Here is a 27,490-nt window from a genome sequence, read left to right as displayed (position 1 = left end):
AACACTTTTTATAAAAAGGAGCAGGAATGTGAAGGGGACCGTGGGCTAAGCCTGGGCCCGCGGCGTCGGTAGGAAGGCTGCTCCTTCTTGTCCATCTGTCCCACTGACCCTCCTCTCCGCCGGGTCCGGCATCCCTGTGCGCATGCGCGCAAGCAGGTGGGTGGCAGGGTTGCGCAGCAGGGGCCCCGCGTGCGCAGGCGCGGAGTGGGCGGCCCAGGGCTGCTGGGGACTCACTCAGGCCCGGGGTCTGGCGGGCGTGCAGTGATGCGGCTCGTGTGAGGGTGCGAATCCTGGGCGGCAGATACAGCGGAACGAGCCATCGGTGTTGACGCAGCGGGCGTTGACACAGAGCGGGGCGGCCGCCTCGGCCTCGTCACACTCGTTGATGTCTGGGGAGAGGGAATACCAGGAGTGCTATTCAGGGCAATGCACCCCACTCCAGTACTCTCACCTGGAAGATTCCATGGATGGAGGAGCCTGGTAGGCTGCAGTCCATGGGGTCGCACAGAATCGAACACGACTGAGTGACTTCACTTTCACTTTTTCTTTCATGCATTGGAGAAGGAAATGGCAACCCACTCCAGTGTTCTTGCCTGGAGAATCCCAGGGACGGGGGAGCCTGATGGGCTGCCATCTATGGGGTCACACAGAGTTGGACACGACTGAAACGACTTAGCAGCAGCAGCAGCAGCATTCAGGGCTGGGGACCCAGGAGCCCGCCTTCCTGGCCCCTGAGGGTTGTGGATGCTGAGTCTCCTGTCGGAGTGGAGACTGTTGGCTGTGTGAGCTGGACAGGTGACTTAACCTCTCTGCACTTCAGCTTTGTGTTCTGTGAGATGGGTATGGTAGCCCCCTAGGACACTAGGGTTTTGATAGGAAAACAGTACTGATGATAATACTAACAACCACAAATGCTTTTTGTGCCAGACATTGTTTTGAGCATATTATCTGTATTAACTATCCTCCTAATAACCCTATGAGGTAGGTTCTGGGCAAACTGAGCCTCAGCATGGGGAAGCCCCTGGCCCAGTGTCACCAAAAAGCCCAGGAAGTTCTCAGACCAGCTGGCAAAGACTCTGAGTGCCCAGCTCCCTGCTGTTTCTTAGTTCTGAGTCTTTGAGGAAGTCAGTTCTCTTCGCTGAGCTTTGGTTTACACAAAGGCCTCACTGTCATTGCAAATCGATGTTCGTGGCTCTGTGAAATGGGTTCTGTAAGATATGCTTATTTTTCAGATGAGAAAAACTGAGCAAGGGACAGTGACCTGTCCAAGATCACATATCACACTGCTGGACAGAGCCTGAGGTCTATCCAACTACCCCAGAGTCCTGGCTTGTAACCACTCTGCTTTCCTGCTGTCTAAACTAGGCAGACATGATTCATATTCCCATTTTACAGATGGGAAAACTGAAGGTTCTTCAAAGAAGTCAAGCAAATCGCTCAAAGTAGCCCTGGGAGTCCTTAGCAATCACGCCTGCAGGATTCTGTTCTCTCCATCCAGCTTCAAGCCCAGCCCTGGTCCTGTGGTCACAACCTGGCTTTCCTCACAACCTGACCTTTCCTTCAGGCATGCCCCATCCCTGAGCAAGAATTTCTTTCTGTTCCCCTGCCTAGCCGTTTGGCTGGTCTTCCTGATGATCCTGATTACCCACCGCTCGTAAAGGTTTTCCACCCTACCTCCAACCCCTCGGTGCTGGCCCTGGCCCACCCCCTCACCAACGCAGGACATGCGAGTCATGTCCAGGCGGTAGCCATCGAAGCAGTCGCAGGTGAAGCCCTCGGGGACGCGCACGCAGCGGCCGTGGGCGCAGCCATCCAGGATCCCGCACTCCTCTGCCTCCAGTCCCTCGTAGCGCCCAGCCTGGGCACCTGCGGAGAGTGTGGAGTCAAGTGGGGCCCTGCCCTGATTCCCTGGGTCCCCTTCTAAATTGTCCATCCCGCTCCAGGGCTGTGGGTGGCGCTGTGGGGCCAGGATGTTTACGTTGGTCTGTTCTCTCTAGCTTTTCCCTCTGTCCTCATCGTTTTCTCGGTTCATCTACCGAGATGGGTATGTTCCTCTTCATCTCTGCTCTCTGTCGCTCTCTCCAACAATATCTCTGTTTTCCTGTCTCTCTGAGCCTGTGTCTCCCCCCGACTTCTCTTCGTTTCTATCTCTGTCTCTCCCCGTCCCTCCCTCCTTCCCTTCTCCTATCGCCATCTCTGTACACTGGGTCCTCATCTTAGCGCTCATCACTCGGGCTTAATACTCACCAGCATAGCTTCCACCTTCAGGCGACTCCTCAGGCTCTGGGAAGGAGCCACGGGTGTCACGGGACCGGTAGCGCCAGCGGGTGCCCGGGCCAGATGGAGCAGGAGCCTCGGATTCACCGTAGGGGCCACCATCGTCCTCAAAGTCTGGCATGTCGAAGGGTGGCGTCCCGTAGGGGGCCTCCCGTCGGGCGAAGGGCCCAGGTGGCGGTGGGTAGGGGTCATACGGTAGGACAGGTGGTGGGTACAACTCAGGCCCATAGGGAAGGCCCTGGTAAGGTGGACCTAGGTCTGGGCCATACTCGTAGGGGAGTCCAAAGCCACCTGGCCGCGGGGGTCCATATGCAGGGGGGCGCAGCACGTTGCACAGGGCCTCAAAGTCATCTGCAAATGGGAGCCAAGCCTAACAATCAGCTCAGGCTTCCCCTGCACCAGCTATTTATGTCCCCCCTCAGGGAAGAGGAGCCTGGAGGAGAGGGTGGGAGGGGTTTGGGCTGAGGCATTAGAAGGGTGTCAAAGGAGCAGGTTGGGGTTGCAGGGTTGGGATCAGGGGTTCTGGAGCCAGGACTGAAGGTCTGAGGACTGAGGCTGGGATGCCAAGGCACTGAGGTCGGGAGTACTGAGGACTACAGCTAGAAGTCTGGATCCAGGTGATGGAATTTGGGGACCCATGAGATCTGGGGCTAGGGGCCTATGAAGGTAGGATGGCAAGTATCAGGGATCTGAGGGGTCAGGATGCATGGGAGTAGATCTGAGCCATGGGACCTGGAAGTCAGAGGACCAAGGACCTGGGGCTGGCACTGGTTTCACAAGGGCTGAGAAATGGGGGACTCTGGGCTTTTAAGAGACAAAGCATGGGGGATCTCTGTTGCTGTGGGCTGGCCTCTTAGGCCCTTGGATGTGACTATCCAAGCCAGTGGAACTTGGAGGTTTGTGAGCTATGACCAGAGTCGGGGCCAGGATGGCAGGATCTGAGCAACTGGCATTTAAGTTATAAAGGTCCAGGCTTTGGGGGAGGGGGTCTCATGGGCTGTCTTGAGGTTCCAGAGACTAGGGGTTGAGGGTCTGAGAGCCCATACATCAGGGCCCTATGGGACTGGAACTATGACACCTGCTGAGTCAGGCCTTGGGTTTTCTGTGGTTGAGGCTTGGAGGTCTTTGGGTTGTGACTTGGGGCCTAAGAAATCAAGATTTAGGAATGGGCTGGGACATAGGGGTCTGAGGGGCTGAGTTTGGGGGGATCTTGGGGTCTAAGACTGGGAGTCTGAGGACTGGATTTGGAGCCTGAGGGGCAGAATCTCTGAGTGTGGCCCAGGAAGGTGGCGGTACCTGAGTCCTGTGCAGGGCAGAGGGCACAGTCCATGCCCCAGGCCTCGCCATAGAGGCAGCAGCATTCTGTGTAGGTGGCCTGGCGATCCAGCCGAGGGCGACTGCACACGAGGTCAGCCCCCACTTCCTGCCAGCACACTCCCAGATTGTCATCTGAGGGCAGAGACAGCATGCATCAAGGCAGGAAGAAGACACTCAAGACCTCCCAAATTGCTCAATCTCCTTCAGCTCAGCCAGCCCCTCCCTATCATTCAGTCCTCATCAGCTGTGATGTGGCTTCAGGAAGTCCTCTGAAGTAGCTCCAGGTGAGTACAGGGCTTGGCCTGGCATGAAGTTATCAAACAGGAGGGAGACAGGGTCTGGAGAGGAGGAATCTATCCAAGTCTGGCCTCTGGAAGGCTCTGTGACCCCAGGGCAGTTGCTTTTCCGCTCGGAGCACTGTTGTTTGAATGACGTCTTAGAGTGTGGGGGGATGTTGTAGGAACAATAAGCAAGAGGAGAAGAGAATTTGGGTCAGTGGGCAAAAAGCGAGAAGGGACCCAAAGAAATAAAGACAAACACGTCCAAAGAGTCAGAGATTCAGTCAGAAACACAGGAAAGCAAAGGTGCAGCAAGAAAGACCTAAAAGCAAAGACAGATGCAGAGAGGGTCAGAAATTTAGAGAAAAGCCAGAAGACAGAAACTCATAGAGAGGTGCAGAGACAGAGACACACAGGGAGATAACAGAAAGCATGCTTTTAGCACTTAGTGAGACCAGGTCCTCCTTCTGTTCTTGAAAACAGAATTCTTTAGAGCCACCCTCTAAGGTAGGGGCTACTGCCAATCTACCCAATGCGCTGAAAGCAAGCTGTGGGGGTCCAAGAGGGAATAAGCAAACGTGCTTGCATACACGGGACCAACAAGTGGCAGGGAGGTTCCTCTGAAACGTTCGTCCTTAACCACGCCAGCTGGCCTCCAGTTCTGAGAGTCAAAAAAGCCAAGACCAGAGGCTAAATGGGGCGTTAAGGGGCGTGACCGAGCCACACGCGAGGGGCGTGGCCCGGGTGTAGGCAAGAGGCTGAGCGGAGGTTAAGAGGGGCTGGACGGCGTGGGCGGGACTGGGGCGTGATAATCGACGGGGCGGGGCGCGGGAAGACTTTACCAAGGCTCTGGCTCTCGTTGGAGACGCAGCGGCGCCGCGAGCCGTCCAGCACAAGTGGGGGCTCGCACGTGCAATGATAAGAGCCGATAGTGTTGACGCAGCGGCCGCCCTCACAAGCTGGCTCCTCGTCCGCGCACTCGTCATTATCTAGGGAGGCATGGAGGGAGTGATTAAGAAGTAGCCTCCTCCCCTTTGCCCTTTCCCCAGTGCATTGACAATCTGATAAATGGAGTCTAGACTTCAGGAACGACTTCCTGCTGGTGGTGGTCACATTCCAGAGAGGCGCTGGCGTGACCAAGGGTTGGAAAGAGTCCCAGGCGAGGGTGGGGGTGATGGTGGAGGTGGGGGACTCTTACCGATGCACTCCAGTCGCTGGGCGTGATAGTAGTAGCCGTTGCTGCAATAACACGAGTAGCCCGGGGCTGTGTTCACGCACACTCCGCTCTTGCACACCTGATCTCGGAAGAGCTGGCACTCGTCCACGTCTGGGGGAAAGATGATCAGAGGCACGCGCCTCACCAGAGATGGGGGAGGGCCAGGTTGTGGGATGGGCTGGATCGGGGGAGGGGAGTGTGTGGCTGCAGGGCAGGATCAGGAAAGAGAAGGAGGAAGAGATGATGACAAAGACCCAGAGACAGAGTCAGAAGATAGGGGTGGGAAGGAGAAAGACAGAGACACAGGATGAGAGATAGAGATGAAGGAAACAGAGACCGGGTGAGACAGAGCTGGGCTGGAGGCTGAGGGTGGGTGGGCCTTACCTCTCCTGAGGCTCAGATCTCCGCTGGGCGCCAGGTAGCCCCGGCCATGGGGGCACAATGACTGGTACTCAGCTGCACACAAAGACAAGGCTGAGCCTCCACACCCTGGCCCTAGGCCCTGCCTTGGGCCTGCTTGTGCCCACTTGCCTCAGTGCTTACTCTTGCCCCATGCCTGCCCTTCACTGCCCAAGACTTCAGCCCCGTGCCTATTTGTATCCACCTCTCAGCCTGATGCCCACCTGGCTGTTAAATCACCCTTGCCCATGCAATACCAGCACTTCTGCCCCTTGTCTAAGTGTGTCCCCTTGTCCCAGCCCAGTCCCATGTCCACCTATTTCTACCCAAACCCTCAGCCCTGCGTGCACCCCGAGGCCCAAGCCCACCTGTCTCGGTGCTTGGGCACTGCTGGATGCGGCAGCCGCTGCCCCAGCCCTCGCCCACGGTGCAGCAGCACTCCTGCCACGTCACGTTCCGGGCCAGGATGTTGTCACAGGCATCCGGAGCCGCGGTGTCAAAGTAGCACTCCCGGCGCCCGCTGCTCACAGGGCCCTGCCTGGGTGGGCTGGGCCGGCGGGGCGGGGGTGGGGGCGGAGGCCTGGCCGGCAGACTGGGGCTGGCAGGTGCGTGGGGCGGTGCGCCTGGGAACGTACCTGGGGAGACAGTGCGGGCTGAGCCTCCAGCCCCTCCGTATGGACGGGGAAACTGCGGCCCCCGTGTGGCAGAACCAGGCTCCACACCCCTCACCATCCGTCGGCCATGGTCTCTTCCATTCTTGCCTCTTCTTTCTGTACCTCTTGCCTCCTTATCTCCCTCTCCCAAGCATCTGGCCCCTCATCCCACCTGCAGTTCAGGTCAGAGAAGAGGGCATTTCCCTGGCCTCCTGGAGGCCTCCTAATCAACACATCCCAAACCGGCCTGGGAATCTTCATACTCAAAACCCAGACGTAGGCCTAGACACTGCTCCCCGAACTAGGCAGCCCCACAACCTGTCCACGTGGAACCGCTCAAGCCCCTCTCTCACCTGCCCTCTCCTCCCTACCTACCCCATGGCCCTTGCCTCCATCACAGTCCTGATTTCTCTAGATTATTACTGTCAGGCTATATTGCTATCTGTCCCCCCTGGATTGGGAGCCCCTTGTAGACAGGGTGGTTTTCTGGTCACTACTGTGTTCCCAGTGCCCAGAAAAGGACCTAAACACCGTGAACATTTGTTGAATGGAGGAATCTGGTCAAGTCAGAACCAGGATCTACTTCTCCTGACACTGAGTCCCACACCTAGGTTAACTCCTGTGTTTTGCAGTTTTTTGTTGTTTAAAACAACAGCATCTAACTGACGGCAGCTGTCCACGTCAGGAATGGTTAGATCCCATTACTTTCCTGTGGGGCCAACAGCCATCAGTTAAATAGACTTTGATCTCAGTCTCACCAGCAGAGGTCCGAGGGGGAACACAGCGCCCAGTCATAGGGTCAAACTCCTCAGGGCTGTTGGGGCAGACACAGAGGAAGGAGCCTTCCACATTCTCACACAGGGCAGCTCCACACACGCCCTGTAGTGTCTCACATTCATTCACATCTGTGAGCAGGAGACAAGAGGGAAGAGGGAGTCAATGGTGGTAAACTTCTGGAATTCCATAAAAGTCTGAGCTTTGAAGTATTTAATGGCTCAGATCCCATCCTCTACTTATGTTCCAGTGACAAACCCTGATTTCCCCATGGGAGTCATCTGCTCCTCCATTTTTCAACCCATGTGTTTTGAGTAGGTCAAGCAGATTGATGCATTTCTCTGGGTCAAAGACAGGCAGTGACCCAGCTGGGCCCAATCAAAGCCAGTCCTGGGACTTGTTCTAGAAATATGCAGAGCCTTCCTCTGTAGCTAGGGATGGCAAGCTGAGGATGTCAGCCAGAGGTGCGACGGCCCCTTTCGTCGTTGTGAAAAGAGAATCTGCCTGAAGATAAATGCAGTAGAGGATAGCAGAGCTGGGAGACAGCTAGCCTCATTATAATTCCTATATTCATGTATCCTCGAAATTCAAATATTTCCCTGAACTTGACAGCTTTGATTCCCTTTAAAGAAATGAAGCCTGATTTGTTCACATTTGTCAAAACTAAGAGAATGTATAATTAAGAATCATCTATTGCACTGTATGTAAGTTGAACCTCAAAAATATCTGTGAACACATATTGATCTCTGGTTAATGACATGCATTATGCATGAAAAATTTTGGGGAGTGATATAGTGATGCCTGCAATTTAATTTTAAATCTCTCCAAAAAATTAGGTGGATTAATGGAGAGACATGTGAGGAAGCAAGTATAATGATAATAGAATGCAGGTCATGGCTGTGCAGAGATTCACTCTACAGGCCTTTTAACTTGCCATATGTTTAGCAATTTTCCTCATAAAATGTTGGCAGACTTCCCTGGTGGCCCGGTGGTTAAGACTCTGCGTTCCAATGTGGGGGACAGGGTTTCAGTCCCTGGTTGGGGAACTAAGGTCCCATGTGCTGCGAAACATTTTTTTGTAAGTGTTGGGGGGGGAAATGTTTACATACACTTAAGGTTACCGTACTTCTACTCCCTTATGCATGAATTTTTAAAGCACCCCCCAGATAAAATCTGAGTTAATAGGGACTCCTGACTGACATGAAGATGATCTTCTATTCCAAGGTCTAAATTCCATACCCCTAAAGGTTACATGCACTCAGATCTATGGAGAGGATCAGGGCTTGACCAGCCTCTTCCCCACCCGCTGGCTCCACCCTCCCCCAGGAGCCCCGTACCCACGCAGTGACGCCCGTCCCGTGCCCCCTCGTAGCCCTGGTCACAGAGGCACTGGAAGGAGCCAGGCAGGTTCTGGCACACGGCGTGGGCCCCACAGAAGGACCGGTTCCGGCATTCGTCCACATCTGCAACCACCAGACAGTCAGGCCGAGGCTGGAACTTCTATCCCCTCTGCCTCTCACCCGTGGCCCCAGGGACACGCACCCTGGCATCCACCCCCTGGCGTGGGCTGGTAGCCAGGGTCACAGGCTGGTGTGCAGCGGTAGGAGCCAGGGGTATTCTCACAGCGCTGGGCTCCACAAATCGCTGGGCCATATTCCTGGCACTCATCTATGTCTGCAAAAGCACGGGGAGGGCGTAGGGGAAAGAGAGGGGAGTCACAGGCCTGATTTCACAGGTTCTTGGTGCTGCTTCCAGTTCCTATGCCTGAGAGGTCTCTGAATCTGGAGTTTGACCAACAAGCATTGATACCTCTTAAGGCAGGCAAGGCCTCATTACCATTTCTCAAATAGCCTAAATGTGACCCCACCTCAGGACCTTTGCACTTGGTGTTCCCTTTGTCAGGAACACTCTCCCCTCAGCTATCTGCATGGCTCCCTCTCTTGCTTCACTCCAGAGTCTAGGTCCAGCCGCCCTAACCAGCCCCCCCACCCTTATCTAACCTGTCCTCTCTGTCCATTTATCCTGCTTTACTTTCCTTCTTAAACTTCTTATATCCATGTATTTATTAGCATGCTGATTGTCACCTCCCTAGAATCCAAGCTCCACATTGGCAGGGGTTTGTGTCTGTCCTGTTCCTCATTCTATCCCCAGGAGTAGGTGCCCCTAAATCATTTGCTGAATGAATCAGAGTTATTTACATATTTATTGTCTGTCTCTCCCCCCTGAAACATCAGCTCCATGAGGACAGAGATTTTTTTGTTTTCTTTTGGCTGTGCTGGGTCTTCAGTTGTGGCATGTGGGATCTTTAGCTGCAGCATGTGGAATCTAGTTCCCTGACCACAGATCAAACCCAGGCCTCCTGCATTGGGGCCGCAGAGTCTAACCCACCAGGGAAGTCCCATGGGCAGGGATTTTGTTGGACTTATTGCCTCTTCTGCTGCCAGTGTCCCACACGGTAGGGCTTAATGAATTCTTGTGAAATTAGTGAATGAGGTCCATGAAACTAGGTTTCCATGAATCAGGGGTCTGGCAACCCAAGAACGCAAGGCAGTTCACAGTCATTTCATCTGTTCCACAAAATGTTGACCTGCACACCATCCCCCCTACCCCCAAAGCTGTGCTGTCTCTAGAAGCGAGGTCTGGTCTGTTTTCTGATAGAGGTGTCTTCCCTCAGCTTCCTGTCTCCCCACTACAGACAATGTAAGGACACACTAGTGGCTTGTCTGCACCACCGATGGGGAGAGTTAAGTGAAGCCTGGAGCCCCTCCTTGGTCATCAAGAAAGCTCTTCGTGGGGGCGGGGGCAGTGGTCTCACCGTCACAGGTGCCCTCGGGGCCTGCGTGGTAGCCGGGGTCGCAGTCTCGGACACAGCGGTAGGAGCCCGGGGAATTTTCACAACGCTGGGACCCGCACAAGGCCGGGCCCCGCTCCCGACATTCGTCAATGTCTGAGGGAGGAGGCGGGGCTGTCAGATGAGGGAAGCGGCGCGCGCGGGAAGAGGGGTGGCAAGGAGGGCAAGTAGAACAGGTTGGGGAGTCAAGGAGGGGAGAGCAGAATTAGAAGGGGGAGGCGGGAGACGCAGGAAAGGGGGAAGGAGGAAGCAGCAGAGGGGAGGCAGAGAGGGAGACAAATAGGGGAGACCAGGAGGCAGAGGAGAGAGGGATCTGGCCAGGGCGGGGCCTCGCACCGAGACAGGAGGCGAGGTCTGGGCCGGCGCGGTGTCCCGGAGGACAGATGCACTCGAAAGAGCCGTCGGTGTTGGTACAGATGCCGCTCTGGCAGAGGTCCTCCTCGCTGCATTCGTCCACGTCTGCGGGACAGTGCCGGCAACCGCAAGCCAGTCTCCTTCTCTGCCTGACATTCCAGACCACGCCCCTCCACCGCCTTTTCTCCGCCCCTATGGCTCCGAGACTCTAACGCCTTCCCCTACCTGCCTTAGGCTCCTCCCTTTCCTGCAAGCCCCACCTCCCCGACGAGCTTGGCTCGAGCCTTTCCATTCACTGCCCAATTTATCCAGACTCCGCCCTTTCCCCTTTCCTCTCCAACTCCGCCCCTCCCTTTCCCCACCCTTTCCCGGTTCAGGCCCGGCCTGGGTACCGACCGAGGCAAGAGGCTCCGCGGGGTCCGGGCCGGTAGCCGGGGGCACAAGTACAGGCGAAGGAGCCGTCGGTGTTGAGGCATTCGCCGTGGGGGAAGCAAAAGTCGCCCTCCAGGCACTCGTTCACGTCTAGGGTACCCAGAGTTCAGACTGGGTCACCAGACCCGTCCCCAGGGCCCAAGCCCCGCCTACAAAGCAGCAACCCTGCTCGCAAGCCACGCCCCAGATGGCCAGTTTCTAAATTCCACCTATACAGTCCCTTAGTCCAGCTCCCACCTCCCCACCAGGCTTTGCCCAGGAAGCCAGGGCCCACTCCCAGGCTGTCCAGCCCTTTCCCCACCCAGCCCACCTGCGCAGGGCCCGGGCCGACCAGCTGGCGCCCGGTAGCCTGGCTCGCAGCTGCAGTGGAAGGAGCCTTCGGTGTTAGTGCAGTGGCCATGGGGCCCGCAGGAGGCGCCCGAACTGCATTCGTCCACATCTGCAGGAATGGGGATTTCAGAGGAGGTTCTGCTTAGGGACACATGGGTGAGGGTCAGAAAGAAATGATGGGAGGTGTCTTGGGTTGGACGTGAGGTAAAGAGTCCAGGGAGGTAAGGTAAAGAGGTAAGGGAGACCAGGGCTCCCTAATCCTGGGGACCATCTTCGGAGGATCCTGTGTCTGGGTTTCTGGGAACTCCCTGTGCCAGGATCCTAGGGGCAGGTGAAGGGACTGGGACAGGAGTCAGACGTTAGTTAGGGTAAGGGGTCAGGTATTATAAAGCAGGATAATTGGATGCCATTCTGATGAGTCAGGGGTCCGAGTCTCTGGTCAGGGGTTGGGATCCAGGATCATGAACCCAATCGGGCCCCAGAGAAGGGACCCTGAGAAAGGGCAGGGGAAGTGAAAAGACAGAATCAAGCATCACACAGAGTCAGGGGTTATGGTCAGGGTTATGACTGGTAGTTATGGTTAGACCAGGTGTCACAGTCAAGTTTAGGGGTCCCAGGTCGAATACAGGGCCAGAGGACAGTTGGGGCACAACTGCTACCAGGGTTGGGGTCCCAGGGTTATCAGCAGTGTTCACAGCTAAGGTCAAAAGTCACAGTCAAGTTGAAGGTCATTGATTACAGAGGGAGAAGTCACATTCAGGGCCAAGGGTCATGGTCCAGATCAGAAACTGCACTCTGATCGGGGGTCAATTCTAGGTCAAGAATCGCAGTCATGCTCTGGGGGTTGCGGTCCAGGTAAGACAACTGAGATCCAGGTTAAAAGGCTGCAGTTCAGGTCAGGGGTCATGATCTCAGTCAGGAGTCATGACGCACGCAGGTCCAAGGTCACACCCAGGGCCTGATCTTACCAGTACATCGGCCATGGTGCAGGTGGTGACCAGCAGGACAGGCTCTGCACTGGAAGGATCCGGGTGAGTTCACACACTCCTGCCCAGGACATGCCAGGTGGTTCTCACACTCGTCCACATCTGGGGAGCAGACAAGAGTGCGGCTTTGAAGTAGTGGTCCAATGCCCCCCTCATCCATCCACATTCCTCCCTCCCTCCCCGGCCTCACCCTCGCACTCAGAGCCGGCAGCATTGGGCTGGAAGCCTGTGGGGCAGACGCACTGGAAGGCACCTTCCGTGTTCTCACACCGACCATAGGTGCAGGGCGGGGGGCTACGGGCACACTCGTCCACATCTGGGGCAGAGGAGGCCAGTGGGGATGAAGAAGGGGCCTGGACCCCCTACCATCACCACCCAACCCAACATTCCATTCTGGAGGCAGTGCCCTCGACCTTGCTCAGACTGCCCCCTCCTGCCAGAAGGACAGATCATTGCTCCCCCATTAATGGTCTCTCTAACTGCCATGAAGTGGCCAGGACACCACCTCCTGCATGATGTCTTCTGTGCCTCAGCCCTGTCCGCTCCTGAGAGTTCCCACAAGCACAAGGTGGTGGTTGAGTTGCTAAGTTGTGCCTGACTCTTGTGACCCCATAGACTGTAACCCACCAGACTCCTCTGTTCATGGGCAAGAATACTCTGGAGAGGATTGCCATTTCCTTCTCCAAGGGATCTTCCCAAGCCAGGGGTCGAACCTGTGTCTTCTGCATTGTACGTGATCTCCTGCATTGCAGGTGTATGCTTTACCGCTGAGCCAGTGGGAAAGCCCACAAGCACAAGAGCATCATCCAAGAAAGGGGGCAGGGCTAGAGAGCACCCTCATATTTGGAGAAAGGGGGAAAGACTCTGGAGCCAGACCCGCCCCACCCCCTCATTTTCCCCAGGCCTCTGCTCCTGTCCTCCTCCACTGAATCTCATCCCTCTGCCTCTCTGCTGCCCGCCCCCCACCCCAAACCTGTTTCTCTCCGGTCCCCACAGCAAAGGGTGGGCTGTGGAGTGACTTTAGACCTGGCCCCCTCACCTTGGCAGGGTGCCCCAGGCCCTCGGGAGCGGAAGCCAGCAGGGCAGGCACAGTGAAAGGAGCCTACTGTGTTGTCACAGCGGCCAGGCCCGCAGGGCGGTGGCTCCTGGGCGCATTCATCCACATCTTCTTCACACGCCGAGCCCCGGAAGCCAGCCGGGCACACACAGCGGAAAGAGCCAGGCAGGTTCTCACAGACCCCTCGGCCACACAGGCCCGGGCTCTGGATACATTCATCTACATCTGCTCAGAACAAGGGACGCAGGTCATACCTCCCTTATGCCCCTCCCCCCATACTCTATTCTGCCTCTCTGACCTCCATCGTTCTGACCTTTCACCCTGCACCATCCTGCCACCCTGTCCTAATCCCCGGGCTCTCCATCCTTATCACTCTGCCATCTTATCCCTCATCATCCTACCTCCATCCTCTATGCCTCTATTTTTTCAATCCCTATGAAGCTGCTTGTCTGCTTCCTAGAACTCTGTCTTTCTAGTCCATATCAGCGGGCCTCCTTAAACTCTGTCCTTCATAACTCTACCCTTTCATCTCCACCCCCTCCCTCTGTTTCTCCAACCTCCATGACTCAGCCTTTCTGTTTTCCATCACTTGGCTTCTCCGTCCCCAACCAGGCTGCCTGTCTGGTTCTCAGAGCCTGGCCTCTGTCTCGAATCAATCAGCCTCCCTCTGCCTCCTGGCTCCGTCTCAGCATCCTGCACCGCTGCTGCTCTTCCCTTCCCCGCTACATGCCCAGTCCCTCACCCTGGCAGCTGGCTCCGTGGGGTGCAGCCTGGTACCCCGCGGGGCACACGCACAGGAAGCTGCCTGGCGTGTTCTCGCAGCGCCCACGGTCACACGGTGGCGGCACGCGGTGGCACTCGTCCACGTCTGCGGGCACAAACAGGGTGGCTGGGGCTGGGGCAGACACTCCGCCTCCTCCCCTCCCCCAGACGGCTTGGCGGGGGTGGGGGGGCCCGGGGACAGCAGGGGCGGAGTCAAGCTGGGGCAGGGGCCAGGCTGAAGCGGGAGCCAGGGGCGGCAGAGGGGCTCGGAGTGGGTCGGTTTAAGGCTGCGGTGGAGCTTCAGCGGGGAGGACAGGACCTAAGTTGGGGAACCAGCTTGGGCAGAGGCAGAGAGGGGAATCGTGAGGGGGACAATTTGGGGAGCAGCAGCAGGGACTGGGTAAGGCAAGGGCAGGAAGGGCAGCTTTGCAGACCCAGAAAAGGGACGGCAGGAGGGGGCAAAGGGTGGATTGGGGATGGGGCAATGGTGTGACAGGGCGGAAATCACGGTGAGGAGGTGGGTTACAGCGGTTGAGGGTCAGGGGACGGGCCTTGGAGAGGGCAGGCACTAGTCTGGAACATAGAAGGGGCGGGGTTATATGGGGGCGGGGGCCAGCGGAAGGGCGGGGCCAGGACCCAGCACCATAGAGAAGGCCAGGCAGTAGAAGGCAGGGACCCGCCCCGACCGGAAGGGCGAGCAGGTTGCGAAAGAGGCAGTGGTGCGGCCGGAATCAGTCTAGAGACTGGAGACGGGGCCCGGGGCCAGGCCAAGGCAGAAGTTGGGTTGAAGGGACGTGGGAAAGCGTGCGAGGGCGGGGACTGCTCCAGAGGAAGAGCTGGAGCGAGATCCCAGCTGGGGTGGGGCTTGGATTTCTTACCCAGACACTCCGTACCCCGCGGGCCGGCGCGGAAGCCCGGTCCGCACACGCAACGGAAGCTGCCTGGCGTGTTTTCGCAGCGCCCGGGAGCACAAGGCGTGGGAACGCGGCGACATTCGTCCATGTCTGCGGGTACAGAAGGGCCTGGTCAGGAGGTGACACCGTACAGCCTCCCGTCCTGCCTCCATCCTCCCCCCGCAGCCTGGCTCACCGATGCAGTGTGTGCCCTGCGGACTGAGCCGGAAACCGGAGTCGCACGCGCAGGTGTAGCCACTGGGCCGGGGGATGCACCGTCCGCGGCCGCAGACCTGGGGATTGCGCTGACACTCGCCTGCAGAGGGACCTGCGGGGGCCCAATGAGACAGGGTTCCCTCATGTCTGAATCCCGTCCCTTTCACCCCAGTACAATTCCCTCAGATCCTCTACCTAAAACACCCTCCTGGGTGTCGCTCCTCAAACCCAGTCTTCTCCCTCTGATGCCCTTCTCTATCATGCGATGTTCTCATCAGACCTTCTGCCTGAATCCTCCCACACTGCCACCCCAAAGTGTCCATTTTCTAGTATTTTACTTTACTCTCCCGTCCTCTGCCTGAAATATGTTCTTAGTATCCTCCACGAAAATCACTTGTCTCACATTAACTGAGCACTTACTGTCTCCTAGATACTTCACACACGGGTTGTTTAATCCTCACAGTAATGACAGAGAACTTGCACCCAGGCCTGTCTGACTCCAGCCCCTGGTGTAAACACCATCCCACCCAGCAAACCGTGATCTTTTCCCACCCATTTCTTAACTCCTCTGGCTGTCACATCCCTATTTGTTCTGTTCTAGAATCTTCACGGTGGAGCCTCCCTCCCTGGAACTCTTGCCTGTGATACCCCCCATCAATGCCCTCACTTTCCTCTACCACACCTGATTCAGGGATCTCAGGACCAGTCCAGGCAGGGATGCTGGGCAGGGGAAGCTCGGCGCCTGGCCGGGGCTCAGGCCGGGGCTCAGGCCGAGGTTCTGGGCGATGAGTGGGAAGAAAGCCTGGTAAAGAAGGGGTGTTAGCATTGGAGACCTTGATTTGGGTGTCCCTGAACATATCCCCTTTTTTTTGTGAGCCTGGGGCAGCCCCTTGGAGACAACACCCTCTCCTCCAGAAACCAGCTCACCTGAGGGTGGTCGAGAGGTGGAGGGTGGGGCACGGGGCTGGCTGAGGGACACTCGGGGTGGTTCCTGGCCCAGGGGTCTGGTGTTGTAGCGGAGGTCGGAGGCAGAGTAATGGTAGCCAGGGCCGGCTGGACAGATCTCCCGAAAACCCTCTGGTAACAGAAAAGGGAGAAAGATGGGCAGAGAAAGGGCAAGAGAGTAGGGGAAATGAGAGGGAAGGGCGGTGAAGGAGAAAGAGAAGAGGGAGTTGAGCGTCTGGACTTGATCGTGGGGAAGGCTTGGCCTGGGGGTGTGTTAGGGGTTTGGTTTGGATGCTGAGATGGGGTGGTACCCTGGCAAAGAATGGGATATCTCAGAGGCTAAGGGTGGGACCAAGGATGTTTTTCTCTCTTTGGGATGATGGCAGGGACAGGAGTTGAAAGCGGGGTCTGGTTTGGTGTCTACAGGGACAGGCCAGGAAGCAATCAGGTCCATTGTGGGGTCTCATTTTATGCAGAAAAAGATTGCCAGGGAGGTGTCTCGGAGAGGGGTGTGTCTTGGGCAGGGGCCAAAGCTGAAGTTAGATAGGAGGCAGTGTCTCAGAAGCTGGGGACATGGCCAAGCCTTGAGACAAGGTTGGGAAAGCAGTCTATCTCAAGGGCTATGAGAGGTTGAGGCTGGGGGTGACGCTCGTGGGACACAGCCTAACTTCAAGGTAGCGGGCCTCAGGTGTGGGTGTGGCTCAAGGTGGGGTGGGGGCCCAGGCGGAGTCCAGTCTGATGATAGGTTGTCTCAAAGGCCGGGGGGTGTGGCCAAGGCTAGGGTCTAACTTGATTGGAGAGTCTGGGGGCGGAGCCTAGAAGGCCTATTTGCGTCAACTCTGAAGAAAGGCGGGAAAGATTGAAGGCGGGAGGAGAAGGGGAAGACAGAGGGTGAGATGGTTGGATGGCATCACTGACTCAATGGACATGAGTTTGAGTAAACTCCGGGAGTTGGTGATGGACAGGGAGGCCTGGTGTGCTGCAGTCCATGGGGTCGCAAAGAGTCGGACACGACTGAGCGACTGAACTGAACTGAAAGAAAGGCGGGCTTCCAAGGTGGCCCAAGTGGTAAAGAACCCACTTTACCAATGAAGGAGATACAAGAGACACGCGTTCGATTCCTGGGTCGGGAAAAGCCCCTGGAGTAGGAAATGGCAATCCACTCCAATATTCTTGCCTGGGAAATTCCATGGACAGAAAAGCCTGGTGGGCTACAATCCACGGGGTTGCAGAGTCGAACAGAGAGAACGAAAGCAAAAAAAAAAAAAAAAAGCTAGAGAAAGGCAGGCAGGAGGCACTCACCTGAGCCGAAAGGTGGGCAAAGCTGGCAACCCCGGCCCCAGGCTTTGCCTACTCGGCTGCAGCAGCAGATCTGTTTGGTGATGTTGCGTAGAATGGGCAGCGAGCAGCCGCCGTCTCGAAGCACGCGGAAGCACGGCCCCTTGGCCTCGGAGATCACGTGTTGGGCTGGGGAGGTCGGGGAGGAAATTCTTCAGGGAAGGGATGGCAGTGTAGTGGTCTAGGGGATCTGGAAGGTAGGGGAATGGTCCCAAGGAGAGCTCGGTGGGTGTGAAGGGGATCTGGGAAATCTCTGAGAGAGTCTGAAGAAGAGCTGGGGCGAGGGGCCTAGAGGACTGAGAAGGGTTCTGGGCTTGGGGAGAATCTGAGGGGGTGAAAGGGGGTTTGGGAAGGATCGCAGCATCTAAAGAAGTATCTCGAGAGATGAGGAAATGTCGGGGCTTGAGAGGAGCTGATCAAAGTCTGGAGATCTGAGTTCAAAAGGTTTGAGGGGTTCTTAGAGGAGCCAAAGAAGCTCCCGAGAGTCTGAGATGTGCGGAAGGGGAGGTACGAATGACTGGGGGTGGCAGAAGTGGGGGTGGTAGGGACGGACCAGGGAATCTGGGAGGGTGTGGTCTAAGGGAATTAGACCCAGGGATGCTCGGCCATGAGGATAGGGTGGACACGGGACCAGCCTCAGACCCCGGCGGCTCACAGATGCAGCTGCTGCGGGACGAGTCGAGCAGAAAGCCGTCGGGGCAAACGCAAGTGTACCCGCCATGCGTGTTTGCACACTCTCCGTGCTGGCAGCGCCCGCCAGTCGCGCACTCATCCACATCTACAAGGAATGGGGTGATCCCAGAGGCATCAGGGCAAGCTCCCTGCCAGCCCCTTCCCTAGACCCGAGCTCTTCCCACCCCTGCCCCAGCTCACCTTCGCAGGACCCATTAACCCTTTCAAAGCCAGTTGGACACGGCCCATCTGGGGCGCCCCCCTGGTGGGTGTTACCTGTGGAGAGAGGAGCGGGGTGGGCCAGGGGCGAGAGGAGCGAGAATGGAGTGGGCGGGGGCGAAAATGGGGTGGCAGGAACTAAAAGGTGCTGAGTGTGGTCTGGGCGCAAGGTCAGCCTTGGGTTGGCGAATGGCGTGAAGGTCGGGTAAGAACAGCTAGCCAAAGTCAGAAAGTGGGATGGATGGTCCCAGCTGGTATGGGTGGGTCTAGACTGGCAAGGATTCCCACAACGGGATAGGCGTGGCTAGAATTCGTGTAAGGGTACATCTACGGGCAGAGTACAGGGAGCGGCAGGGTACTCAGTCCTCCCCAGCTCCGAGCACCTTGGGGACATCCTGGGGCTTACCCAGGAGCTCCGAGCACGACTGACAGTCGTGAACGCCCCAGGCCAAGCCGGCCCCTCGGCAGCACACCTCCTGGGTCCGGAGCCCGGGCAGCGGGGACGCACACTGTGGGGAAGTGTAAGGTGAGCGCGCCCCCGCGCGGTGGCAGGCTCCGGGCCCCTCCCCACAGGCCTCCTCTCACTTCGCCTGCGCGCAGCTCCCGAAAGCAGTAACCGAAGCCCGAGGCGTCCGAGTAGCCGTCCTCGCGCGGCGCGCTCTGTGCCAACACTGTGTAGGGCGCTGCCGCCTCCGACCGTGCCGCCGCCTCCGCCCGCGCCACTGCCTCGGCATCCGCCTCCTCCCAAGGGCCGGACACACGCTCCACCTGGTGCACCACCACCGACGCCTCCTGCGGGTGCTCCACGTGGACGCTCACCATAGACGCCACGCCTGGAGAGAGGCACCGCGGGGCAAAGTGCGAGTAGGAATGCGGGAAAAGGGAGCGATGGAGAAGGGTACTCAGGAGAAAGAAGGAAACATGGGAGTCAGAGGAACGACGAGGTGGTGGAGGATACGGAGGGAACTCTGGCCGCACTCTCCTCACCATGTTCATCATCGCGGTGGTTGGCCAGCGGCATGGTGTACACAGAACGGGTGAAGCCTGGCATGGCCGGGGCCGGGGGTCGGGCGCCCGATGAATGCAACTGGCAGAACTTGCCAGCGAAGTCCGGGGGACAGAGGCAGCGATCAGGCTTCACGCACACTCCTCCATTGTGACAGATCAAGGGACACAGGACTGGGGAGAGAGCGAGGACACTCAGGGTCGGCAACCCTCCTTGCAGCCTCCCTTGGGACGAGAGCACCCTCACTTAGTTCAGCCCCTAACGTTATAACTACACCCCCCTCACTAGCTCAACCCCTAACGTTATAACTACACCGTCAAAGGTATCACTCAGTTCTAAGTCGTTCAGCTTTGAGTAGTCTTGCGTCATCTCACTAACCCTGGCCACTGGCATTGGCTGGGTCCAGCCCCTGGAGGTGTAGCCCCGCCCTCTGAGTCCTCTCGCCACGCCCCCAAGCTCCTCCTTCACTTTCATATCGCCCCGCCCTCCTTCTCAAGTCCCACTTTCCAGCCGAGTCCGAGGCTTACTAGCCCCGCCCAGATAGTGTTGGCCCCGCCTATAGGCTCAGTCACGCCCGCTCTAACTCGTGCCTTCGCGTTTAGTCCTGCCCATCTTTTGCTGTCCCAGCCCCTTTAGACCCAGCGCTTGTGACTTCCATTGACTAAAACTACACTTCAGTCACTCCTTGGCACCATCCAGTGCTCGCAACTCTGTCTTCTTACCATTCTAGGCACGTTTGCACCCCGTGCGGCCGGTTCAAGCTCCGCCCACATGCTGTACGTTTCTCCCCGCCCCGTCCCCGCCTCTCACTTCTATACGCCCCGCCCACATCGCGTTTTCTACCCTAAGGATTGCAAACTCCGCCCATCGAGGCGTCTAACCTGCTGCGTTTAGCCCCACCCATCTTCCCTTTCTCACATTAGTTTGCCCTGGCTCGCTCGCCCGCGCTCCTCTCATCCCACCTCCCCGCTATCTGCGCGTCCTAGCCCCACATCCCCGCGCTTTGTGTCCGCCCACCTCCCCTCTGGCTCCGGCTCCCCTGTTCCAGCTCTGACTTCCCGCCTCCGGTAGCCCCGGGGCGGGGCCAGCGGGAACGCGCCTGCTCTCCCCTGTGCGCGTCCTCGTTGGGCCTCGGGCCACCTTGGGGCGGGGCACTGCCAGCTGTGCGGCGGGGTAAACAAAGAGAGGGGTGCGGCGGGGGCAGGGCGGCGGCTCCTCGTTCTGGACCCTTGGGGGAGCCCCGGGCCCGCTGAGCCAAAGAAGGCCGGACACATCCTGCGAGGGCACCCCCTCCCTTTCTCCCCTGGGGCTGCCGAGAACAGCTGGAGACAGCTGTGCGGAGGGGAGGAAGGGGGCAGGCGGCCGGGGCCGTCCAGAAAGGCGTGTGTGGGATTCTGAGCCACACACTGAAGACAGGAAAACATAGAGGGAGCCCCCTCAACTTATAAGGGTACGGAGACTGGACTCCTGGGAGGAGATCAGTTAGAAGGCAGCATTCCGCCGTTCGAAGACCTCAGGAGGTTTCTGGAACAGAAAGGGAGCCGATCCCAGAGGAAACGGAGGCAGAAGGAACCTCTTTAGTCCTTTTGGGGAGAGTTACCTACTAACAGGACTCTAGTGACTTGGAATGGCCAATTTGAGGGTGCTGAGAGCAAGGTAGAGATGGAGTGGTGGAGTTCTTTCCAGCACATGCGAGCCTCAGCTGTCTGGGAAGATTCTAAGATATTGTGGAATACCTGCTTCCCTCTCAGCTAAGGGATAAGGTACCCCAGTCTTTAGATTAATGGCTGCTTGAGGGGAGCACAGTGTCTGGAGTGCTCTTGGGAGAATCAGCTGATCAAGACCAACCTTGGGTTTCTCTGAAAATAGAGGGATCAGAAGTTTCTGGGAGAGGGTGTCAGCTGGGAGAGAAGGACTTGGATACCCAGCAATCAGGGATCTCTGGGGGGATTCAGTTGGAAATAGAAGAAAACGGGAAACTTTTTCAGGAAGGGAATTCAGCTAGAGTAGTTATCACTGTACAGCCTTTGTAATCTGGGGTTTCCCCTGGAAGTGGGGAGGAGTAGCTGAGGGACAAAACTAGAGCTCTCTGGTGAGGGGTGCAGTTTGGGGCGATTACATCAGAAGAATGGGCGGGAACTTCACTGAAGGGGCTGGTCTCTGGAGTCTGTTGATAGCGGTGCGGAGGGGCATGGGGACTGAGGGCAGAGATTCTCGGCTCCCCTAGTTAGGGGGCTCAGGCCAGGACTCCAGGGTGCTTTAAGAGGGGTCCTTCATTAAGTGGCAGGCTTAGGAAAGGCTTAACTAGGAATAAAGTTTCCAAAATCGGAAGTCTCTGTTGGGGGGCAGCGGTCGGGGGAGGGGGCATTTCCGAGCCATCGAAGACACTGCTTCGTCTTCTCTTGTCCTCAATGTGGCCCACCCCCACCCAGCTCCCTGAGGGCTCCCACACCCAGGGCGGGCCGCTAGATGGGCACAGGCAACTCCATGTCCCACACCCCTGGAGAGTTGAGGAGCTGAGGACATCGAGGTCCTCCCGAGGTCAGCCACCCCCCCCTGCCCCTCGCAGTCCCCTCCTTGCGCCTCCAGGGGCTTGGCACCCGCCTGGGCACGGCGCCTGGCACAGGCCCGTTGAGGCTGGGCCGGGAGGGAGTGAGGGAAAGAGGGAGGAAGGGGTGGAGAGAGGGAGTGGCAGCGGGCGGGGGCTCCGGCGAGAGATGAGCTCACGCCGGCCAGGGCTGGGTTGGCCGGGGGCCAGGCTGGGCGAGTTCTCCGCGCCAGGGGCCCCCACTCCCCACTCCAGAGGGCTTCCGGGACTGGGGGCAGGTAGGCCCAGACTCTGAGAGCCCACCCACCACCACGCCCTGGAGCCAACAGGTGGCCCACTACCCCTACCTCACCTGACTCCCCCCGCCCCCACCAGGGCTCTCCATCTCTAGAGGAGCCTGGTGCGCAAACCCTCCTGTCCTCTGGACCCCCAGGAGGCGCCTTTCCCCCCAGACCGCCTGTTGGATTGATCTTCCACGTGCGACCCTTGCAACTCGGGGTCTTGCAGAGACCCTCCTATGAACACCTTTCCTCTCAGCACTCAGGATCGACTTTCCACACCCCAATCCCCCTCCTCATAGGCACTCCCATCCTAGACTTTCCTAATGCCTCCCACCCAAAGAAGCAGAAACGGAAAACCGCTTCTCAAGGCCCTGGAACTCTCCCTTGGACTCTTGGGACCCCTGCTCACAGTCGCAGGATTCAGACCCCTTTCCCCCAAGTTCTAGAGCCCCTCAATTCTGAGATTTCCCACTTTGACTCAAAGGCAAGAAAGTCAGCCCCCATCACCTCACATGGGACACCACAGGTCCCTGAGAACATTCATTGCTTGCAGAATCAGGACTCTCAGGATCCAACCCCAAAAGCCAGGAATTTGAAGCTATCTTCCTCAAATAAGCCGGGGATCCCCCAGCACTCTGGCACAAGGAATCTGGGATCCCTCTTCCTGGGGACTGTCTCCCTCATCCCCAGGGATCCTCCACCTCCCCCCGGGAATCCCTCCCTCGGGACCACCACCCCGCACTCACAGGCGCGGAAGCCGGGCCCCCCCGGGGCCGCCCCGCCGGGCGCGCCGCTGTCCACGCTGGTGGTGTTGCGGGGCGCGCAGGTCGGGGTGCAGCGGGGGCCGGTGGGCCCATGGACGCAGCTCAGGCCGCACACGGCCGGGGTGAAGCGCACGCGGAGGCGCTCTCGGGGTCGACCTAGCCCGGGCTGCGGCCGGAGCAGCGCCAGCAGCACCAATAGCGACACCCAGAGCAGCCGCGCGCCGCCCGCCATGGCTGCAGCGCCGCGCTCCGCCGCGCCGCCGCCCCAGCCCGCCCGAGGGGCCCGGCCGCGCCCGCCCGCCCGCGGGGGAGGGCGGCCGCGCCCCCGCTCAGGCCCCCCCTCCCCACCACTCCCTCCCCGGCGGCCGCGCGGGGGCGCGTGGGGCTGGGCGCGCAGCCAGAGGCGCGCAGGCTGGGCGCTAGACTCGGAGCGGGGAGGGGGGGCGCCCCCTCTGCTCTCGCCCCGCATCAACAAGTGAATGGGGCCCGCAGGGGAGCGGCGGGGAAGGGAACAGGTGGGGGCGGGCCGGTCCCCCCTACACCCCACCCCAGACCGGGCTGAGTCTTTAAAGAGGAAAGAGTAGTGGGGGCCGCGTTTGGGGAGAAGGCTAAAGGCTGTCCCCGCCTCAGTCACAGAGACAGGGGCTTCATCTGGGTAGGCGATTGTCACGGCACATCTGGGCAGCCAGGTGGCACATCTGGGGTGGGGGAGGAGAAGGGTCGGTGCACCTGGGCACACGAAGTGATTGGGGGTCTGCCTGGTGGGCAGGACGCTGGAGGGGCCCACTTGAGGGCGCAGTCACATCTGACCGGGACCCTCACACCTGGGAGAAGTCGGAATGGATTAGGGGAAACTGTGGAGGAAGATGGTGGGCGGGGGTCCTCACATCTGGCGGAAGGCCCACATCTGGAAGACTTTAGGAGGAGGGGACACATCTGGGCTGAAGGCCACAGCGGGAGGGAGACTTTCGAGGGTAGCGGAGACTAGGGGGTGTGCTAGCCCAGGGGCTGAGAGCTGGAGCAGGAGGAGTGGGGGAGGCGGGTCGGGAGAGCAGTGGAAGGCCTTTGGCCCCTAGCCACCCCGCAATTTGGGGCATTCGGTGACCTGGCAGGCGCCAACCCGCACAATCGCTTTTGTTGTCTGGGCTAGTTCGGGCGCTCTCTGCCGGGACAGCGCCCCCCTCTTCGGCCGCGGGGAGCCCGGACGCTTGGCTTCCTGGCCCCACCCCCGCGGGTCAGCGCCTCTGGCCCGCGTCTAGTCCTGTCCCGGACTCACCTCTCGCAGCCGGACGCCGGGGTCCCTAGAGGGGGCTGAGTCCTGGGGAGGGGTGCTGAGCTACAGTGGGGGGCGGCTAGGCGGCGGCTGCACCGTGGGAACCAGACGGCTTTATCTGGCCCGGAACCCCCCCATCCCCCTTCACCGCCTCCCCGCCCCCCAACCCGGCGGAGGAAGGGCGGATGTTCTTACCCCGGGACTGGCCGGCAGGGGCGCGCTGTGGGGGCCTCCTTCTCAGCAATGCCCGGGCCCCCGGCCCGCGGGGCCGCCGTCGCCTCAGCAGGGCTCGGGCTTCCTGCAGCCTGGGTGGGATGGGGCAGAGAAGGAGTTGTCACCGCGGTTAGGCTGACCCCCTCCCCCCAACTCCCGCGGCTGGAAGGGACCTCCTACATCAGGAGGTCTTCCAGTGGAGGCTCTGTATCCCCCTTCCATCTCTTTCTGGGGATCAGGCCTGGAACATTCTTTAGAGGCTAGGAAGAACAAAGTCAGTGGGAGAAACCAGGATGAGGGAGGGAGAGAGAGAGAGAGAAGACAGGAAAGAAACAGGTAGCTATGAGAGAAAGAGACAGACGCAAAGAACCAACAGAGAGAGAGGGACACGGAGACAGAGACAGAGAGATAGAAACTGAAAGACCTAGAGACAGCGATAGGCAAGAAAAGGAGAAATAGAAACAGAGACACAAGTTGGTAGAAAAAGAGAGCAAGGAAAAGGAGACCCAGGGAGCAGGGAGATATGTGCTGGAAATGGCGGGATTGGGAGCATCTAGCAGGAGAGGGTCACACACTCACGTCAGTGGCTGCCAGTTAAGGGACACCTGTCTCTTCCTCACGCTGGGGCTGGGGCTCAGCAGCTCTGGGGGCCCTGGAGCCAGGCACCGCTGAGGGCCTGCACACTTTTCGGGCCGGCAGCTCCGGACCCTGCAGGAGGCTTCAGAGACAGCCAGGGACTAAGTGGAAAAGGAGGCAACCGAGTTCTTCTTTCATCCAGCTCTCCAGCTGGGGTGAGGGATGAGGAAGGGACCCCCCCCCCTCCTCTGCTTCTACCATCTTTCCCCTCCAACTGATACCCTGCCTACAAGAACCCACCTCTAAAGCAGCGGCTTCTCCTGGGCGATCGGCTTGGGCAGCAGCGACAAGCAGGAGCACTATAAATAGAGGGTGGAAGTCACTCAGCCCCTAGCACTATAGAACTCCCCAAAGGACAGCGATGAGGGATAGGGGAGGGGAAGCCAAGAAAAGGCTGGGGGGTGCTTGGGGTTGATATGTGACCACTTTGAGGCACTTCGCTCGATGCCTCAGTTTCCCCATCTGTACAAGGGGAGGCAAATTAGTTTAGGTAAAGGTCACAGCAACCTCATGTTTATTTTCCTTCTGAAGTGTTTCTTGGTAAGGCATTATTGGAAAAGACATTTTAAAATCTTTTTTGAAAAAGAGAGAGACTCAGAGAGGATTTCTGAGGGCACTTCCAAGCCGGCTCTGGAAATCTAGAACCCGGCCCTCCCCGCACGTCCCTGTCCTGGACTCAGCCGTCATCCCGCAGTTTGCCGGAAGATGGCGCCACGTCCACAGGCCTCAACGGCTGGGGAGGGAGGTCCTCTTTTGACTGTGGGTCCAGCGGGGTGCAGAGGTGGACAGGGATACAGGAGCCACAGCCCAGCACTGAGAATCCCGAGGTCTGAGTTCTAGCCCGTTCCTGCCCTTCCACGCTGTGTGTTCTGGAGCCAGAGTCTCCTGGTCTTTGGGCCTCAGTTTCCCGCCTGACCACGAGGAAGGAGGGGTTCTTCGGAAGGAATCTCCGCGCCGGGAGGGTCTCCGATTCTGGCTGGCGGAGCCCTCAGCTTGGGCGCAAGTGCGTCGCAACCCAGGGGCCCCCCAGACAAATCCATTATCCCCAAGCTAAGGGGGACGAGGGCTGTGGGTGCGCGCGCAGGTCAGGAGAGAAGAGCAGCGCGGGATGCTGCGAAGGGGACGTCGGCAGTATGGACTCTTTTTAGACGGGTGGGGCCTGGTAGGGAAAGGGGCGGCCCGGGTGGGAGCCTCCCTGACCCCCGATCCTGCCGTCATTCCCTCCTGCCTTTTCTCCGGGTTAACCCCTTCCCAGCCCCGCCCCCGGAGCGGCTCGGGTTACTAAACGTATTCGCAGAGACCGAGGCGGGAGCGGAGCCCGGGGCCTTTGTAACGGAGCGCTGGGCCGCAGGGCGGGGGGTGGGGGTACTGGGCAGACTGTTTCCTCCGATCTCGTCACCCGTAGACAGGAAGAGTGGCTATAACTCCCAAATCTATATGAAATTCTGGATTTCTTGCCGCGAAATCACGGGTACCTCATTCAAGCCCGGAATCCTCTAATTCTAGGAAACTAAAGCATCCTTAACCCTCGTGAAATCTGAGCCCCCCGGACCCCACCTCCGCACAATTTCCCACAAGCCCCTCCGCCATCAACACCAAACTCCAAGTCTTATAGGAAAAGGTCTCTATTAATTATTTCAAGCATTCCCAAACCCCAGAAAACCAGGACGTCTCAACTCCTTAAAGCACCTTGATAACCTCCCATACTCTTCCTCCTTAAGCATCCCAGAAACCTGGGGGACCCCATCCCAGCTCGGCCCCACCCATCTATCATCCTAGGAGAACCCAAAGCCCCATCCCTATATAAACTGGGACCCTGCTCCAAATAAACTCTAGAATTACCTGGAGCCACATCTGTCTCTACCGCACCGGGAGGGAGTCCCTCCGCTCAGAACCTCAATACACCTCGGATTCTAACCCCTACAAAACAGAGGGCCCTAATAAATCCAAGAGCTCTGGTTCTTTATCCCTATCACGAAGCAGTGGGCTCATGTTCCCCTAAATCCGAAAGTCCTGGTCTTCCTGGACCGCCAGACTTATTGGGTGGAGGGGGCACAAGGACGAAGGGGCCGCAGCGGGGCTTACCCGGCCGGACGGCCCGGGATCGCCGCGACCTCGACGGCCTGGCTGGGGCTGGGGCCGGCGGAGGAGGCGGCGGTGGCGGCGGCTGCAAGGAGCGGCAGCAGCAGCACCAGCAGGAGGGGGCGGCGGCCGCTGGGGCCAGGCAGCCGCATCGTGTCCGGCGTGGAGTCGCGCTCCAGGCGGCCCGTCTGTCCAGCGGGTCCGGCTCGGCGCTGCCCCGCCTCCCGCCCCCGCCGGAGGCCGACTCATTTTCTCCACAATCCCAGTCGCGGGCTGCGAACTTCCCGCCAATCAGAGCCCGGTGCCGCCAGGGGGCGCTGCCTACACGGCCAATCAGGAGACGACAGGGGAGGGGCTACATGGACAGGTGCCGGGCGGGGGGCTCTGGGGCCCGGAATTTTCAGTGCCTAGGAGGGTACTGGCTCAGTGAATCCTGTCTTAAAGGAGAGGCCCCAAGTGTGGAGCTGCTGGGGCTCCTCTTAGTCGATGCGTAGGTGGTAGGCGTGAAAGCTTGCTGACTCGCTTCAGTCGTGTCCGACTCTGTGAGACGTTATGGACTGTAGCCCGCCAGGCTCCTCTGTCCATGGGATTCTCCAGGCAACAATACTGGAGTGGGTTGCCATGCCCTCCTCCAGGGGATCTTCCCCACCCAGGGATAGAACCTGCGTCTCCTGCATCTCCTGGTTTGCAGGCAGATTCTTTACCGCTCAGCCACCTG

At 58.7% G+C, this 27,490-nt stretch overlaps 1 protein-coding gene across 2 annotated transcripts; it reads right to left on the bottom strand.

Moving 5' to 3' along the window:
* Nucleotides 1-26,924, bottom strand: LTBP4 (latent transforming growth factor beta binding protein 4). Of its 2 annotated transcripts, XM_068991851.1 has the most exons (33): nucleotides 26,776-26,924; nucleotides 24,931-24,989; nucleotides 24,634-24,772; nucleotides 24,037-24,146; nucleotides 18,957-19,148; nucleotides 18,555-18,802; nucleotides 18,376-18,478; nucleotides 17,952-18,026; nucleotides 17,734-17,856; nucleotides 17,043-17,207; nucleotides 15,723-15,872; nucleotides 15,478-15,597; nucleotides 14,776-14,907; nucleotides 14,565-14,690; nucleotides 13,667-13,792; nucleotides 12,907-13,149; nucleotides 12,058-12,183; nucleotides 11,850-11,969; nucleotides 10,862-10,990; nucleotides 10,516-10,641; nucleotides 10,102-10,224; nucleotides 9,730-9,861; nucleotides 8,457-8,588; nucleotides 8,252-8,377; nucleotides 6,899-7,045; nucleotides 5,856-6,122; nucleotides 5,473-5,544; nucleotides 5,071-5,199; nucleotides 4,715-4,861; nucleotides 3,574-3,726; nucleotides 2,248-2,628; nucleotides 1,714-1,866; nucleotides 1-389 (listed from the first exon to the last, which is right to left on the bottom strand). In XM_068991851.1, the coding sequence occupies exons 1-33, from the start codon at nucleotides 26,922-26,924 to the stop codon at nucleotides 235-237; spliced, it is 4,878 nt and encodes a 1,625-aa protein (XP_068847952.1). In that variant the 3' UTR covers nucleotides 1-234. The 2 variants fall into 2 exon arrangements, with proteins under 2 accessions (XP_068847952.1, XP_068847953.1); XM_068991852.1 differs by lacking the exons at nucleotides 24,037-24,146; nucleotides 24,634-24,772; nucleotides 24,931-24,989; nucleotides 26,776-26,924 and adding an exon at nucleotides 22,551-22,800.
* Between the last annotated feature and the right edge of the window lie 566 nt (nucleotides 26,925-27,490).

The sequence above is a fragment of the Capricornis sumatraensis genome, chromosome 20 (genome assembly GCF_032405125.1).
Source record: "Capricornis sumatraensis isolate serow.1 chromosome 20, serow.2, whole genome shotgun sequence".
Lineage (NCBI taxonomy): Eukaryota > Metazoa > Chordata > Mammalia > Artiodactyla > Bovidae > Capricornis > Capricornis sumatraensis.
The sequence above is the reverse complement of the archived record's forward strand: the minus strand, read 5'-3'. Positions and strand labels throughout refer to the sequence as shown.